At 39.7% G+C, this 18207-nt stretch overlaps 1 protein-coding gene across 1 annotated transcript in view; it reads left to right on the forward strand.

Moving 5' to 3' along the window:
* The window catches only part of RASGRF2 (Ras protein specific guanine nucleotide releasing factor 2), a 257405-nt gene that overhangs the window by 102440 nt on the left and 136758 nt on the right, over positions 1–18207 (forward strand). Inside the window, exons 5-8 of the mRNA XM_089909081.1 lie at positions 430–519; positions 4417–4670; positions 10014–10093; positions 10477–10670. Of these exons, the coding sequence (XP_089765207.1) occupies positions 430–519; positions 4417–4670; positions 10014–10093; positions 10477–10670 (618 nt within the window). The remainder of the gene's footprint in view (positions 1–429; positions 520–4416; positions 4671–10013; positions 10094–10476; positions 10671–18207) is intronic.

Here is an 18207-nt window from a genome sequence, read left to right on the forward strand (position 1 = left end):
ACTTGGAAGGCCACAGGCTGATTATAGGAAGCAAGAGCTTTGAGCTGAGTGTCACTGCATTTGGAGATCACAGGGCATTACAGGAAGCTGCGTTTGGTGAGATGATTGACATGTCACTGAGATGCTGAGAAGACCTTGGTCTGGTCATCACTGACAGTCAGGGCCCAGTTTTGGACTAACACTTCTCTAAACCAGATCCCAGTTCACACTTTCCACAGTCACTTCTTGTAAGCACTTTTGTTAGTAGCATAGCGAAACAAGCTTGAGGTGAAGTTCAGGCTTCCCCTGCCTCAGCACCGAAGGAAGATAAGGTGCATAAAAAGTGAACATTTCCTGAGAATAAGCTACCTTGTAGGCATAACTTCCTATGATTTATGACTATAGTCTAGTATTTCCTAAATCATGAAATGGACCAATTTTGTGTTATAGATTATCGCTCTTAATAAAACCAAGGAACGAATGCGACCTTACCAAAGCAATCAAGAAGATGAGGATCCAGACATCAAGAAGATTAAAAAGGTAGGATGCTGGGGGTTTCCAGCTTTGGGAGAGCATGGTGACCAGTGGTCTTTCTGTAGTGATGTCTTTGCCACCCTGACTGTGAGCTGGGAACAATCTTGGTATTTCTCTTCCGATGGCTCCCAGACTTGCCCTTCAGAGTGATCACACATGGTTACTTCTCTGGAAAAGTTTCAACCTGAGATTTCTTTCCAGTTCTGGGAATCCACTTGTAGATTCTGTGAGAAGGATGCCAAAGCCAGACATGAAGCCAGACAGTAGTGTTCTCCAGTTGGGTTATTTAAGTGCCGCTGAACCTTCTGATTTTGTGCTGCTTTTATAATTGGGGGGAGTAGTTTTTAAATTGCATTTCAAAAACATTTCTTTTAGCTTTAGTCTTCAGTGCTTATTTAGAGAATTTTTTGTTTTGTTTTGTTTTGAACGTGTGAGGAGATTGAATCAATACATCTGCTCAGGTTTCTGGTTTATTGTTGTTTCTTTCTTGTTTAACATCCACATAATCAGCAGCTCTTTTCACCTTATTGTCATTTACAACTGTACAACTTTTGCAATTAACCAGACCCTGGCACTCACTCTAGTCTACTTTGATTTATGTTGTCTTGATTTTGAGTTCCATAATCTTAATTGTCCTGGATAAAAGCACTTACTCAGCTTTAACATTATGTGAAAAGCTTCACAGTTAAAGAACCTTATTTCTTCTAAATTTTTTCTTATTCCTATTTTCTCATGCTAAGTAATTATTCCCCTTCAGTTGCAATAAAGCTTTAAATATTGCTCAGAATTTGAAATAGAAATGCTCCTTAGGGCTAAGTTGCACTGTTTTCAGTTTTCAAGAAATAACAAAGTAAAATAACAATATTCCTCTCTTAGAATTTAAAAATTTTTAAATTGAATTTGCTTTATTTTATTGTTACAAGATGAATGCTTATGCAGCTGCATATAAACAAAGGTATCAGTAAAATAACAATTGTAGTAAAGTCCTGTTGTAGAAACTGATAGTAAGTAAGCCAGCTTTTGCTCAGCAGGTAATAAATGCCCAAGTAAATAGAAAGATTTTATTTAACACAAAACTCAGTTAAGTTGATTTTTGAAAATACTTCTGTTAAATGGAGGAATAGTGATAAAATACACAATTTTTATAGTTTCTATCTTCCTGTTTCTTAATAGAAATAATTTTTTTTAAACCTCATTTTTGAACTTGTTAAATAGGTTTTGAATTTAACTCCATGGTCCATTGTGTCCCCAGTCAAACTAATGTCTGTGTGGAAAGGGATGTTTACAAATGAATTAGTTCCTCTATTCTGATGTTGATAAATATCAACATAATTTTTTAACTTCAGGAGACCGAAAATTGAAATTGGTTCACAGAAATTTCCCATTAGATTTCTCCAAATAATATGCATATAATTTCCTCCACATAATTCTACTAAGATGTGTTTAATTTTTATTGTTTGAGGTATGGCAACTGTATGAATGCCTGTTATACAAATTGATAGTATGCTGACATCAGTTGGTAAATGAGAGAATTTTAAATATTGCAAAAGAAGAATAGTTGTTTAAGTGCATGATAATTTAGACCATATGGGTGAAATAGTGTGAAAAAATAAAAAGTATAAGAATGTGTTGAAAAGAAAACAATGATACTAAAAAATATATTTGGTAGTAATTTAATGCTTTTAATTATATATGAATTTGCAACCTGCTTTGTTGCTGAATCTGCCACTTAGATATAACAAATCCTAATAAATTATCATATAATTTTTTTAATATTTAGAAAGGACTTCAGATATTTTGGTCAGTTATTTTATAGATAAGGAAATGGAGCCCAGAGTTCGAGTTCACCCAGCAGGTTAGTAGCAGAGCCTTTGGGTTAAGGATTATGACATATACCTATCTGCTTAGCACCCAGCATTTACTTGGGCATTTAAAAGACACTCAGTAAATGTTCGTTAGCTGAAATGCAAAGGCCAGTGCACTTTGTCCAGTTTGCCTGTTATTTTTCAAATCATATCTAGGGAATTCAGATCAATTTTAGAGCCTTTCATGTTCCTACAAAATTGATCTTTCATGTTCCTACAAAATTGATCTTAAGCCTTATTTCTTGTTTTTGTTTTGTTTTTGTTTTTCCACAAAATAACACCATTGTAAATTGTTAACATGTGTTTTGCCCATGTGGCTGGAAAAGAGAGTCCTTATAGTTAACAAAAAGCAGATATAGGAAGGCCAAGTCATTCCTGTGTGACTAACCACACAGGAAAGCTGCAACTAGACTTGGCCTTCAGGTTTATTCATCTGTAAAAAGAAGGGGTCTTATGCACTGATCTCTAACACACACACACACATATATATATATATGTGTGTGTGTGTGTGTGTGTGTGTGTGTGTGTTTTCTGCGGTACACGGGCCTCTCACTGTTGTGGCCTCTCCCCCGTTGTGGAGCACAGGCTCCAGACACGCAGGCTCAGCGGCCATCGCTCACGGGCCCAGCTGCTCTGTGGCACGTGGGATCTTCCCGGACCGGGGCACGAACCCGTGTCCCCTGCATCGGCAGGCGGACTCTCAACCACTGCGCCACCAGGGAAGCACTCTAACACTTATTTTTTAAGCTTAATTTAAAAAAAAACTCAGCCATAACCAAAAATCAAACCCGATTTAAGAATAAGCAAAGGATTTGAATAGACATTTCTCTAAAGATGATAGACATTTCTCTCAAAGGTGATTCTTTAGAGAAATCACTAACACATGAAAAGATGACGAGCATCACTAAGCATCAGAGAAATACAAATCAAAAATACAGTGCAATATCACCTCACACCCACTTGGATGGCTACTATCAAAAAAATCTCCCAAAATAACAAGTACTGATGAAGATACAGAGAAATTGGAATCCTTTTGCACTGTCGGTGAGATTGTAAAGTGGTTCAGCTGCTATGGAAAACAGTATGGTGGTTTCTCAAAAAATTAAAAATAAAACTGCCATATGATCCAGCAATCCCATTTCTGGGTATATATCCAAGAGAATCGAAAGCAGGATCTTGAAGAGATATTTGCACTCCTGTGTTTATTGCAGCGCTATTCACAATAGCCAAGAAGTGGAAGCAACCCAAATGTTCATCAACAGATAAATGGATAAACAAAATGTTGTACATATATACTACGGAATATTATTCAGCCTTAAAAAGGAAGGAAATCCTGACGCATGCTACAACGTGGATGAACCTTAAGGACATTATGCTAAGTGAAATAAGCCAGCCACAAAAAGACAGATACTGTATGATTCCACTTATATGAGTACCTAAAGTAATTAAATTCATAAAAACGGAAAGTAGAATGGTGGTTGCCAGGGGCTGAAGGAAGGGGGAAATGGAGAGTTGTTGTTTAATTAGTTATAGAGCTTGAGTTTTGCAAGATGAAAATGTTCCAGAGATCTGTTTCTACAACAATGTGAATATACATACCACTACTGACCTATACATTTAAAAATTATTAAGATAGTAAACTTTATGTGTGTTATTTTTACCACAATTAAAAAAATTTTTAATATCTGGTTTTATGTTGTTAAAGAGTAAACCTCTAGTTTATTCCTTTCTTGAAATGTTAACAACTAAATATGTGATATTACTAATTTCTGATGTCCTTAGAGGCAGACTTAAACAGCTTAAACAGTGGAAGAAACTTGTGAAGCTGAGAAAAATATTATTTTAAAATCATCTTTTTTCTGTATCTGGTCCAAAGCCTGACATTATTTATTCTGGTGGTGGGCTCACCAGTGCACCAATGCAAGAGCAGGGTGCGTGTGGCACAGGGTGGACACCCCACTGACTGGCTTAAGAAAGCCGTCTCACACTGCCCTGAGATTCTTGTTTTGTTTTTTGTTTTGTTGTTGTTGTTCTGTAGGTTCAGAGCTTCATGCGAGGATGGTTATGTAGAAGGAAATGGAAGACCATTGTGCAGGATTACATTTGTTCCCCTCATGCTGAAAGTATGAGGAAGAGAAACCAGATTGTGTTCACCATGGTTGAGGCCGAGTCGGAGTATGTTCACCAGCTCTACATCCTGGTCAACGGCTTCCTGCGGCCCCTGCGCATGGCGGCCAGCTCCAAGAAGCCCCCCATCAGCCACGATGATGTCAGCAGTATTTTTCTCAACAGGTTTGTCTTGGCACAAATTAAAGAGCTGTGTGAAAAACCTACTTGTGTTTCTTAAAAGAATTTTTACTTTACTTACTTAAAAGAAGAGTTATAAATTCACCTTTATGAGCTTATGATATTGAAAATAAGAAAGCTATCATTGGCATTTCATTATTACCCCCAATTTTCATATCTTTTTTTTTTTTCTTTTTTTTTGCGGTACGCCGGCCTCTCACTGTTGTGGCCTCTCCCGTCGTGGGGCACAGGCTCCAGACGCGCAGGCTCAGCAGCCATGGCTCACGGGCCCAGCCGCTCCGCGGCATGTGGGATCTTCCCGGACCAGGGCACGAACCCGTGTCCCCTGCATTGGCAGGCGGACCCTCAACCACTGCGCCACCAGGGAAGCCCCCCAGTTTTCATATCTTTATCTTGAATCTTGGCATCTAGTTTTCTCTTTTTCTTCTCTATTTGACGTATGTTTTCTTGTTATTGAGTTGTGTGCTGGGGAAGATTCTCTCCTTCATAAACTGAGGGAAATGGAGTGATTAACGGGTCTTTACATGTAATCTATACAGAAGTACTTTAGGAAGAACAAAAACTGACACAGGGCCTGAGAATCTCTAGGAAATTTATTTGCTCAGTAAATATTTATAGTGCCTTTACTGCTGAGGATTCATCAGGGAACAAAGCAGAAAGTCCCTGTCTTCATGGAACTTAAATTTTGATGTGGGAATATAGACAATGGATAGTGAATAAGTGTAAGATGCAGTATTTTATATGGTGATGAGTGCTGTGGAAGAAATAAAGAAGGAAAGGGGAGAAGGGAGGAAAGGGACTGCTTGGATATTTTACTTAAAATTTTAGTTATTTATTTGTTTTTGAGTATATCATACATTTACATGGTTCAAAAAATTATTTAACAACGTGAAAACATCAAACAGCAGTTAGAAGTCTCACTCTTAACTCTGTCTCTGCCCACCCCATTTTCCTCACTTGCTATCTGTAACTGTTTTCATTAGTTTTGTTTATATCCTTTCAGTGTTTCTTGATGTAGATCAATCAAACATGAATACACAGTCTTGTTTCCCCCCTTCTTACACAAAAGGCAAGTACTTTAATATATACCTGCTTTTTTCACTTAACATATCCTGGACATCTTTCCATACTGCTATCTAAAGAGCATTCTATTTTTTAAAAAAATTACTACATGCTATTACATTATGTGAATGTCCCATAGTTTCTCTAGCCAATCTTTAGGAAGGTCTCAAAGATAAGTTGACATTTGAGCAGAGATTGCGGTTGGTGCTAGCCATGTGGCTACCTGGGGAAGAGTGATGCAAATAGAGGAGACCACCTGTGCAGAGGGCCTGAGGCTGGAGCACGCCAGCCTTGCTTGTTTGAGGAACTGGCAAGGTCAGTGTTGGGTGAAGGGGCATGTCAGAGAGATAACAGTAGGACATTGTAAAGATGTTTGCTTTTACTCTAAATGAGATGGGGAGAGATTGGCGGGGTTTTGAGGAGAAAAGTAGTGTGATATGACTTATGTTTTAAAAGTTCACTCTGGGTTCTCTGTTGAGAATAGACTATAGGGAGATCAGTTTCATGGCTATTTCAATAAACCAGGTGAGAGATGACTGTAGCAGGGAGACCTGTTAGGTGGCTATTGCAATAGTCTAAGCAAGAGATGATTGTAATGGAAGTAGTGATAAGTGATTGAATTCTGGGTATATTTTTAATGTAGAGCCAATAAGATTTGTTGGTGAGTTTGATGTGGATTTTGCAGAAAAGTCCGAGGATTTTGACCTGAACAACTAGAAGGATGGAGTTGCTATTTATTAAGTGGGGAAGATTGACATAAGAACAGGTTTAGTGGAAAAGATGCAGAGTTTTTATCTTGACCTGTCAAGTCTGAGATGCTGTTAGCCATTCCAGATGTAGAAATCAAGTGAGCAGGATTGGCTATTAGTCTGGATTTCAGGGCTGGAGGTATAAATTTGGGAGTCTACTAGCATATGGATAGTATTGAAAGCTGTTAGTCTGAATGAGATTACCAAGGAAGTAAGCACAAATGAACGAGAGAAGAGGACCAAGGAATGAGCCCTGGGACATGCCAACATTTAGAGGTTAGGAATATGAAGAGCCATCAAACGAGAATGAAGAGGATCAGCTAGGGTTGTAGGATGCAAACCAGGAGATGGGCTGTCCTGGAAGCCAAGGCAAGAGGGAATGAGCAACTGTGTTAAAAAGGTCAAATAAAATAAGAACTGAGAACTGACTGCGGGGTTAACAACTTGGAGCATATTGGTAACTTTAATGGGGGACCAAAGCCTGATTAGGTGATAATAGGGGAATTGGAATTGGAGAGAATTGGTAGAGAGAACTCTTTCAAGGAGGGTTGCTGTAAAGAGGATCAGAGAAACAGGGTAATACCTGGAAGTAAATGTAAAAATATAAAGGTGTGTGTGTGTGTGTGTGTGTGTGTGTGTGTGTGTTTAGATGGGATAAAGATGACACCAATAATGAGGGGGGGAATGATGTAGGAAAGAGAGGGCAGAATTGCTGGAGCAGTAAACTTGCATAGGCAGAAGTGGATAGAATGTGGTGAATAAGTCAAGAGATTGGAATTAGGTAGACAGGGAAGGAATAGTACTGGACACATATGCAGGTAGGAAGCAAGGACATCGGGTAACAGTGCTGCTGGAAGGGAAGTGTTAGGGTCAGGGAAGAGAGGAAAAAGTGTAAAATAGTGATCAACGAGCAAAAAACTGAATGGATGGGATGAGGGAAGTGTAATATAACTGCTAGGTAGCGCTAAAAGCCCATATTAGGCTCATGGTTATGACTTTACAGTGAGTAGCTGTATATTCTTTAGCCACTTTCAGTTGCATGGGTGCAGGTGCAGAGTGGGTGAAGGGTTGGGTTTAACTGGTACTGGTATTGTGCAAGATTACTATGATGAAGTGAGAAAAGAAGAAGGGAGTTGAAGGTGTATGCAAGGAAGGGATTATAACATTGAGCCATGGAATCTAAACTGTTCCAAGAAGGAAATGATGTGAAGGGGTTTTGGTCAGCGATAAGGTGGCAGGATCAATGGATTCAGGTCCTGGTGGTGGGAAGGGATTTTGGGAGTCAGGTTTCCAAAGGCAATGAACTCAAAGATAAGGAGATGGTCGTAGAATAGTGTGCCTGAAACTGAGATAGGGAAGGGGATGCAGTTATTGACAATGACAAGGTCTAGAGTACGATTAAGGTAGTGTTGACTGAGGTCAATGGAAGACAAGATCCTCAGAGGAAGAAGTTCAAAGACCCGAGAGAGGCTACGTCATTGGAATGTTGTTTGTGTGCATATTATAGTCACCAAAAACTATGACAAGAGTAGTGTTGGCGAAAGGACTGACAGTGATCGGGGAGCTAAGAGCTCAAGGAGTTAAAAGAGTGGCTGGGGGTCTGTAGAAGACTGGAAAATGGAAGGATGATGGGCAGTAGTCTCATAGCATAAGATTAAAATCTAAGCTTTTCTGTTGCGAGGTTTCCCCACGTTGGGCGGCAGTGGCTCCACTCAAGTGTGTGAGATGTCCTAAGAGAATAAGGGATAGCTCTTAATCCTCAGGCTATACAGGTAGCATTTTGATGATACTTCAGTCTCCTAAGTATGCAGTTTTAACATTTCTAATGGCAATGGACAGAATTGTGAATGTACTCTGAAAGCGATGCCATCAAAGCCTGTACCACATTGGTCTTAGGCTGCCTCTAGGGATGTTTCCACTGGATTTCCTATCTGCAATGTGGAAGGCCAGGTCTGTCATATTGTTTAAACTCTGAATCAAGATACTGTGCCTCGGGCTTCCCTGGTGGCGCAGTGGTTGAGAGTCTGACTGCCGATGTAGAGGACACGGGTTCATGCCCCAGTCCGGGAAGATCCCACATGCCGCAGAGCAGCTGGGCCCGTGAGCCATGGCTGCTGAGCCTGCGCGTCCGGAGCCCGTGCTCCGCAACGGGAGAGGCCACAACAGTGAGAGGCCTGCGTACCAATAAAAAAAAAAAAAAAAAAAAAAGATACTGTGCGTCTTTTTGGAAAGCTATAAGCTCTTCTTACAGATTAGCAATTATTTACTATACTTGGTCCCAGATGGAGATTTGAAGAGTTATGTTTTTAGAGGTGAGGCTTATCAGATGTTTGTTGTCATTTCTGTTGTTTAACTACATTCTCTTTCCTTGCCTCTGAAGTCAAAGCCCTAGGCAGATCAATTATTTTGAATTTCAACACAGAGTTTATACTTAAAAAATGTAATGCCTTCCATGTCTTACCAAGTGCATCTATGGGTGGAACTGAATTTACATCTAGAACCCTATCTGCAAGGGAGCCTGGGAAATGTAGTTTCACCTCTCTATCCTCTCCACCTAGAAGGGGGATGGAATGGAGGTTGAAAGACTAATCTACAGTATCTACCAAACTAGATTTGGTTGAAATCATTAAACAACAAACACTGCTTAGTTAAAATTTCTATCTAAGAAAAACAAATCACAGTCTTCAAGCAGTGTCTATTGTGTTTCATGGACCATTTGGAAATAGTAGGGACTTCCCATTGGTTTCTTGTAGTGGAATTGGACTTACAACAAACCAGAGTATTTCACTGACATGAATAATCCTGTATTTGATTGTGCTGATGTGGTAGTTTAGAAAAGCCTTCAAAGGCTCATTCCAGTAGGAATGAGGAGAAAGCAAATGTTCTCCTTTCTTCTAGTGAGGAGAAAGCAAATGTTACTTTGGTAACTACCCTTCCTGAACCTTTTAGAAATTTGGATCTCTAATTTATGTGTATGTATCTCTTCAGTTTAGTATATCTGTATAGGCTCCATCCTTTTTAGAAGATTCCTCTACATTTCTGTCATGGGTGTCTTAGGAGTCGTAATGGTAGAGGTCTGTCAAGTCTTTTCCCCTCTCTCCTGTCAAAACTCATTTTAGTTAAGGAGAGCTTTCCCCGAGTTAGCATCTAGAATTAAATCTGAAGAGAGAAGGATCATAACTAATTTTCTGATTATCTGTTGAAGAAGGGCTACATCCTAACAGTAGAAAGCTGTTTTTATTATAAATCGATAAAGAGGGTTATATGACAGTGATTGGTGCTTACCATCTTTCAAAATTTGAGGCTTAGCTCAGAATTTTCTTTGAGGTTTTCAGGTTGTCTGAAAGATAAATTGCTTTGTGGGAGCTGGTATAATCTATGTCATTATTGGGTGTATAGTTTGGAGGCCCTCAGAGACATGAATATCATGTGTTTATTAAGGATTTAAGGCCTCAATGGACTTCTTTAACAAAATGGACTCTTTGCAGTGACTAAATTATATTTTCATTTTTTATAGTGAAACAATCATGTTTCTTCATGAAATCTTTCATCAAGGACTGAAGGCAAGGATAGCCAATTGGCCTACTCTAATTTTAGGTAAGTCCATGCTTTAGAGAGAGAAGATTTTCTCTTAATAATGGCTACAGTTAGAGTAAAATAGCTTCAATGTTATTCGCCCTAAGCTGTCTGAATTTCCGTAATGATCTGTGAGCTTCCTCAGGCACTGGGACTCTGGCTCATTGCCCTTTTGATCCTTTCCCCTGGCCCGTCATGGTTCTTTGGGGGCTAGAGTTGGTCTCTACTGTGGGGTGTGTTCTACCAGGTCAGTCATTCAGGCAGCTGGACTGGGGCCATGTAGTGTGACACCTGGTGCCAGGAGCTGCTCTCTGCCATCCCTGCAGAGTGAACAGTTTCTCCCTGTACCTTGGATAATTTACAGAGCATCAAGAGAAACTGCCATGTTTACTTCTTCTTTCCAGCTGATCTGTTTGATATTTTGCTCCCCATGCTGAACATTTATCAAGAATTTGTGCGTAATCACCAGTACAGCCTCCAAGTGCTCGCCAATTGTAAGCAAAACAGAGATTTTGACAAACTCTTAAAACAGTACGAAGCTAACCCTGCCTGTGAGGGGAGGATGCTGGAGACGTTCTTGACCTATCCAATGTTTCAGGTAAGTCACCTGGGATGCATTTTGTAAGTCGTTGGTTCCAGCTCGATATGACTGATACCCAGTGTGACCAGCATGATATGTGCAAGTATTCCCTGTGGGGGGTTACAGCACATATCCATCATCTGCCATCTTGAGCTTGACCCTGAGATAAACAAATTTATGCCACACATACTCTCTCTAGTCTGTCTCGTGTATGTAAGAAAATCAGGAATTTTTGAGACAAACAAGGAATGATTTTTTTGAAAAACCGCACAAATTTCTCTTTATAGAAAGATTCCTCACAGACCTCTTCCATGGAGTCTCCTCCTCCAGCGTGTTTAAAAATATTATTAGGTTTACAGAAATAGGATGCTGTGCAAATGTTCCAGTGCGTGCTGGTTGCATAAAAGGTTCCAGGAGAGTGGAAGGACTGCTGGGAAGGTGCTTGTTTTCCTGCCCTGTTGTGACTGCTGCTGAGTCTTCCTTGGCTGGAGCTCTGCAGAGCAAAAGGAGGACCTTCCCTGTCACAGAGACTGTGGAGACAATGGAGCCAGAGGCACTGGCCAGGCCTGGGGACTCTTGGCCCCTAGTCAGGTTGCTGCAGTGAGGCTGGGGCTTGTCCTGACCTTCACTTTTTAGGATTAGAGCAACCCAAAGGATCAAGTACACTTGCATTCTTTCCTATATCTAAGACTTTACCGCTCTTTAGTGAGAACTGCAGAGGCCAAGATGTGAATTGAATCTCCTGTCCTTTTAAAAAGTGTTGATTCTGTTCTTTCGGAAAAGCATTGAGCGTTCCCATTGTGGAATTTGTGGGGCTTCTGGCCAGGCTTCCAAACTGTCATGTGGCAAAATGATTCTCCTAATCATGTGTGTTACGGTTCCTGTGGAGAGCTTTGTCCCCTGGAACCAGCCTCTCTGACCCCAGCTGATCATTTTGTAGCCTCAGAGAGAAATGATATCCTGGTTCATAATTGTTTGTCTTAAAGTTTGTCACTCCTGACTGAAATCCTGGAAGTCACCATAGAAGTTTAGTGAGATTTTTTCAAAACCAAAAGGATGCATTTGTAACAAACTAAGTAGAGTGAAACTTTATACAGTTAATGTGGTTTTTTTTTTTTTCTCCTGTGGAACTGGTTTAACTCTTTGACTCTCTGAACAAATATTTCACCAGAAAAACGATAAAGAAAAAAATTGCTTTTTAAAAACCTTATACAAATTTATAATTTAAGATTTTATTTACAATGAAACAAATTTTATGTAGTTCAATGTTCTAAGATTCTATTTGAATCTGTGGCAGTTACCTCTAGATTATGATTAAATACCCTAACTTGTATCTGCCTAGCAACCCCCAGCTTAGATGAACATACAAAGGTAGGATTGTGGAAAAGGTTCACATTCAGAGAGGTTCCCACCTCCCTTTCTGAAGGCCCAGTAATGTCTTTTCCAGTACTGTTTATTCCCCTTGGTGTGAGTCTCTCAATGGTTTAAAATGGCAGAACTGTCCTTGCATTTTAGGTGAGGTATCCAAACACAGTTGAATGTAGGGCCTTGCAAAGGCCTTTGGATTTCTTAAAAATGCTGAGATATTCTTCTACCAACCTTCCTTCCTCCCCCTGGAGTTTAAGCCCAATAAAAACAACTTGGCATTTTGACTGATGCCAGGGAATTCCCGTAATGTCAGAAAAGGACCATTGGACTGAGAATGTTTAGGAGACCTGCATGTCTTGCCCACCCTTCATTCGTAGCATTGGGAAACATAATTGAACCAATCTGAATCTCTGTGTCTTAATCTTGAAATCGGGGCAGCTGAGCTCTAATTCTCTCCCAGAGCTCTAGCTCTCTGGGGGAGTAGACAGGTTCTGGAATTTTGGGCTGGGCAACTTGTGGTGTTGCCAGGAGCTTTCTAATAGCCTAGGATCCCACCCTCCAAGACTGTGGTGGCCCCAAATCCTAGAATTTAGCTGAAGGGTCAGATGTTGAGGTTCTCCGGTTTCTTTAAGACCAGGGTAACCAAAAGATGCTAGGCGAAGCCTCAGACTTAAAGAATTTAGCCAGAATTGGTCCAACTGCAAGAAATGTGCAAATTGAAAGAGTGCTGAGTTGTGCTCTTATTTATTTACTTCCCCATAACTATTTCACTTCTCTGTAGCTATTTTGAACAGACCAAGAGGGTTAAACATTGGAGTTGCTGCCTGAGGGCCTTATTCTCCTTGGTGTCTCTCCTTCCTGCCTTCTCCCTAGGAGTGACCACACGGAACACTTGGGGGAAAACTGCCTTTTTTAGAAACTTGAAGGTTGTTTTTACTAGGTTCATTCTATCCTTCTTGTTCCCTTTTGGTCCTTTCACTAAGGAGTCCTGAAGGTGTTTGCTCCCTCAGATGGTCCAGCTATATCTACTTCCCTCGGCGTACATCATATTAGCGGTGGTACTTCTGCACATCTGCCTTGCTCCAGTGTAGGCTGGATACCTTGGGATGAGGCTGGGATGTGATGCTTTTTTCCTGTAGAACAAGAATGGAAGAGGTGACCTTAGCTCATACTGCCAAGGGGCCACTGCCCAGAACTTTTCTTAAGTCTGCATATGGAGGCAAAGTTTGGTATGGGGGCAGAGGGAGAAAGAGAGGTACTGTAACTGGAAACTTTTAGCCTGTATATATTTATTTATTTACTTTAACATCTTTATTGGAGTATAATTGCTTTACAATGGTGTGTTAGTTTCTGCTTTATAAAAAAGTGATTCAGCTATACGTCTACATATATCCCCATATCTCCTCCCTCTTGCGTCTCCCTCCCTCCCACCCTCTCTATCCCACCCCTCTAGGTGGTCACAAAGCACCGAGCTGATCTCCCTGTGCTATGCAGCTGCTTCCCACTAGCTATCTATTTTACATTTTGTAGTGTATATATGTCCATGCCACTCTCTCACTTTGTCCCAGCTTACCCTTCCCCCTTCCCATGTCTTCAAGTCCATTGTCTAGTAGGTCTGCATCTTTATTCCCGTCTTGCCCCCCTAGGTTCTTCATGACCTTTTTTTTTAGATTCCATATATATGTGTTAGCATACGGTATTTGTTTCTCTTTCTGACTTGCTTCACTCTGTATGACAGACTCTAGGTTCATCCACCTCACTACAAATAACTCAATTTTGTTTCTTTTTGTGGCTGAGTAATATTCCGTTGTATATATGTGCCACATCTCCTTTATGCATTCATCTGTCGATGGACACTTAGGTTGCTTCCATGTCCTGGCTATTGTAAATAGAGCTGCAATGAACATTGTGGTACATGACTCTTTTTGAATTATGGTTTTCTCAGGGTATATGCCCAGTAGTGGGATTGCTGGGTCGTATGGTAGCCTGTGTATATTTAGAAAAGTGTTATATTCTACCTCTTCCTGGGCCCTTTGTTGAGTAAGTCAGTTGTTGCTGTCAATGAATTGTGCTGAACTATGGAAACAAGGAGGAATTAGAGTGAATTTATCCTTAATTGATGATGCAGTGAATGTATCCTCATTTGAACTATCAGACAAGTAAGTTTATGTTACTAATAAGTTTGTTGTAGACAGTAGTGTAGTCATTAACATAATTTTTATTTAGCAAAAACAGTGGCTTGGCTGGTACTGTTTAAATTGGCTTCAGCTGCTCATATATCCATAGGTCAGTAGATGTTGAAATCTGCTTTTGACAAAGATAGCACTGTTAGAGGTCTTCCAGAAAGTAACCACTTCCTGCTCTAGTCACCTGTTTACTGTAACTGGACAGCAAGCTAATTAGTGTCTATAAAGTACAAGTATTATTTCATAATTGCAAGGAGAATTATGATTCACCTAGACAATGCTATGATCCTTGGTTTCAGGGGGACATATTTATCATCAGTTCTTGAATATACAGATGAGCTCTTTGGTGAGCTGTCCATTTCTCCCTGCAGAAGTCCTTTGCCTACTCTTTGGTAATTTCAGGTTTTTTTTGTTTCTTCACCAGAAAGTGAGGTGGGCCAGTTACTTTCAAATCCATCCACTTGAAGCTTAGCCAAGGAGCTCTCTAAAATAGATTTAATTAATGGGGGAGGATCATGAAGCTATTGACTAAACTTAGTTTTGTGGGTTTTCAGTGCATTATAAGTAGTCAGGCTGTCCCACTCCTGCACTCTTCGTTATGAAAAATTGAGTTCATTAGCTATTGATTGCCTTGATTTTCTTGTAGAACTAACTTAGAGGCAAACTTTTCTCAATCATGGCATTGTGCAAAAGGAATATTTGAAAGCATACTTATCCCAGGAGCCTTCACCAAATGGAATGTCCCAACCAGCTGTTTTAGTGAGAAGTTTATGCGATAGAGAGCCAGAAAGCCTCCTCCCATGTGCTTCTGAGGGAGGGGTCTCCTGTGCCTCATGCTCCTATAACTGAGGAGTCTGCACTTCCAAAACCTGGATGACATTCCCTAGGACATGATCCCAGAGTATGAGCTGCAGATCAACGTCTGTGCTTATGGCACTACCCTCTGTGCCAGTGCATAAATCTGGGCACTCAGTAAATACTAGCAAATAACCCAACGATGGCCACCACCTGCAAGAGAGCAGGGCCTTGGGAAGCTGTTTTACCTTCGTCATTCTTAGAGGTCCTGTTAAGTGCTGAGTAAGAACCCAGTCCCTGCAGAAGAGACCCACTGGGCTAGTGCACTGGTCAGAGCCAGGCTCATGGCTGGCCCTGCCATTTACTATGAGGCCACGTTGGGCAAGTTATGGAACCTCTTCATGCCTTGTTTCCTTATCCATAAAATGGGGAAATAATCCTTATGTTTTGCTGGATGATTGTGTGCACATGCAACCTCAAGCTCCCAATCTGACCCACTGTGGGCAGCATTATGGTAGCTGCTGTTCATGCAGGTTTTTATTAAAATTAACACACTGCCCCTGTTTTCTAAAAATTTTTAGCTTAGAAGCCAGTAAAAAATATGTTGAGTTAAACCAACATATATAAATTGAGTTAAATCTCCACTGTGGTCTGTTAAACCCTTCACAGGGTTGGTGGTGTTTCTGCCTTTAAGAGAATTCAGATAGTCTGTTCATACACAAAAGTACAAACAAATAATCTAATTAAACAATGCTTTTTACTGCTACAGGGATGAGTTAAGGTGAAACAGGATCAGAATGTAATAAGGGTGAACATATCTTTTACCAAGTTTTAATTCTTAAAGAGAACATTGCAGTAGGATTGTCAATTTAAAAAAAATCATAAACAGCCAAATAAATCTAAAGTACAGACTCAGGTGACTTGCTGATAACTATATCTGTTTCTCTATGAACCAGTTTTCAAAAATTATGATTAAGAAATGTATGATTAGTTAGATAGCCTCATCCACCAGGGGGCAGACAGCAGAAGCAAGAAGAACTATAATTCTGCAGCCTGTGGAACGGAAACCACATTCACAGAAAGATAGGCAAAATTAAAAGGCAGAGGACTATGTACCACATGAAGAAACAAGATAACACCCCAGAAAAACAACTAAATGAAGTGGAGATAGGCAACCATCCAGAAAAAGAATTCAGAATAATGATAGTGAAGATGATCCAAGACGTCGGAAAAAGAATGGAGGCAAAGATCGAGAAGAGGCAAGAAATGTTTAACAAAGACCTAGAAGAATTAAACAACAAACAAACAGAGATGAACAGCACAATAACTGAAATAAAAAATACACTAGAAGGAATCAATAGCAGAATAACTGAGGCAGAAGAATGGATAAGTGACCTGGAAGACAGAAAGTTGGAATTCACTGCCACAGAACAGCATAAAGAATAAAGGAATGAAAAGAAACGAAGACAGCCTAAGAGATCTCTGGGACAACATTAAACACACCAACATTCCCATTATAGGGGTCCCAGAAGAAAAAGAGAGAGAGAAAGTATCCGAGAAAATATTTGAAGATATTATAGTCAAAAACTTCCCTAACATGGGAAAGGAAATAGCCACCCAAGTCCAAGAAGCGCAGAGAGTCCCAGGCAGGATAAACCCAAGAAAAAACACACCGAGACACATAGCAATCAAATTGACAAAAATTAAAGACAAAGAAAAATTATTAAAAGTAACAAGGGAAAAACAACAAATAACATACAAGGGAACTCTCATAAGGTTAACAGCTTTCTCAGCAGAAACTCTACAAGCCAGGAGGGAGTGGCATGATATATTTAAAGTGATGAAAGGGAAGAACCTACAACCAAGATTACTCTACCCTGCAACAATCTCATTCAAATTTGATGGAGAAAGTAAAACCTTTACAGACAAGCAAAAGCTAAGAGAATTCAGCACTATGAAACCAGCTCAAAAACAAATGCTAAAGGAACTTCTCTAAGTGGGAAACACAAGAGAAGAAAAGGACCTACAAAAACAAATCCAAAACAGTTAAGAAAATGGTAATAGAAACATACATATCTATAATCACCTTAAATGTGAATGTATTAAATGCTCCAACCAAAGGACACAGACTTGCTGAATGGATACAAAAAGAAGACCCATATATATGCTGTCTACAAGAGACCCATTTCACACCTAGGGGCACATACAGACTGAAAGTGAGGGGATGGAAAAAGATATTCCATGCAAATGGAAATCAAAAGAAAGCTGGAGTATCAGGTAAAAGCTGGAGTATCATATCAGATAAAATAGACTTTAAAATAAAGAATGTTACAAGAGACAAGGAAGGACACCACATAATGATCAAGGGATCAATCCAAGAAGAAGATATAACAATTATAAATATATATAGGTGCACCCAGCACATATATATTGAGGTGCTCCTATGTTGGGTGCACCCAACATAGGAGCACCTCAATACATAAGGCAAATGCTAACAGCTATAAAAGTGGAAATCAACAGTAACACAATAATAGTGGGGGATTTTAACACCTCACTTACACCAATGGACAGATCATCCAGACAGAAAATTAATAAGGAAACACAAGCTTTAAATGACACAATAGACCAGATAGATTAAATTGATATTTATAGGACAGTCCATCCAGAAACAGCAGATTACACTTTCTTCTCAAGTGCACATGGAACATTCTCCAGGAGAGATCACATCTTGGGTCACAAATCAGGCCTTGATAAATTTAAGAAAATTGAAATCATATCAAGCATCTTTTCTGACAACAGTGCTATGAGATTAGAAATAAATTACATAAAAAATACAAACACATGGAGGCTAAACAATACATTACTAAATAACCAAGAGATTGCTGAAGAAATCAAAGAGGAAATCAAAAAATACCCAGAGACAAATAACAATGAAAACACGATGATCCAAAACCTATGGGATGCAGCAAAAGCAGTTCTAAGAGAGAAGTTTATAGCAATACAATCCTCCCTCAAGAAACAAGAAAAATTTCAAATAAACAATCTAACCTTACACCTAAAGGAACTAGAGAAAGAAAAACAAACAAAACCCAAAGTTAGTAGAAGGAAAGAAATCATAAAGATCAGAGCAGAAATAAATGAAATGGAAACAAAGAGAACAATAGCAAAGATCAATAAAACTAAAAGCTGGTTCTTTGAGAAGATAA

Source organism: Delphinapterus leucas, chromosome 3 (assembly GCF_059928025.1).
Source record: "Delphinapterus leucas isolate spDelLeu-1000000601 "Yukka" chromosome 3, BTC_Dleu_Yukka2, whole genome shotgun sequence".
Classification (NCBI taxonomy): Eukaryota; Metazoa; Chordata; class Mammalia; order Artiodactyla; family Monodontidae; genus Delphinapterus; species Delphinapterus leucas.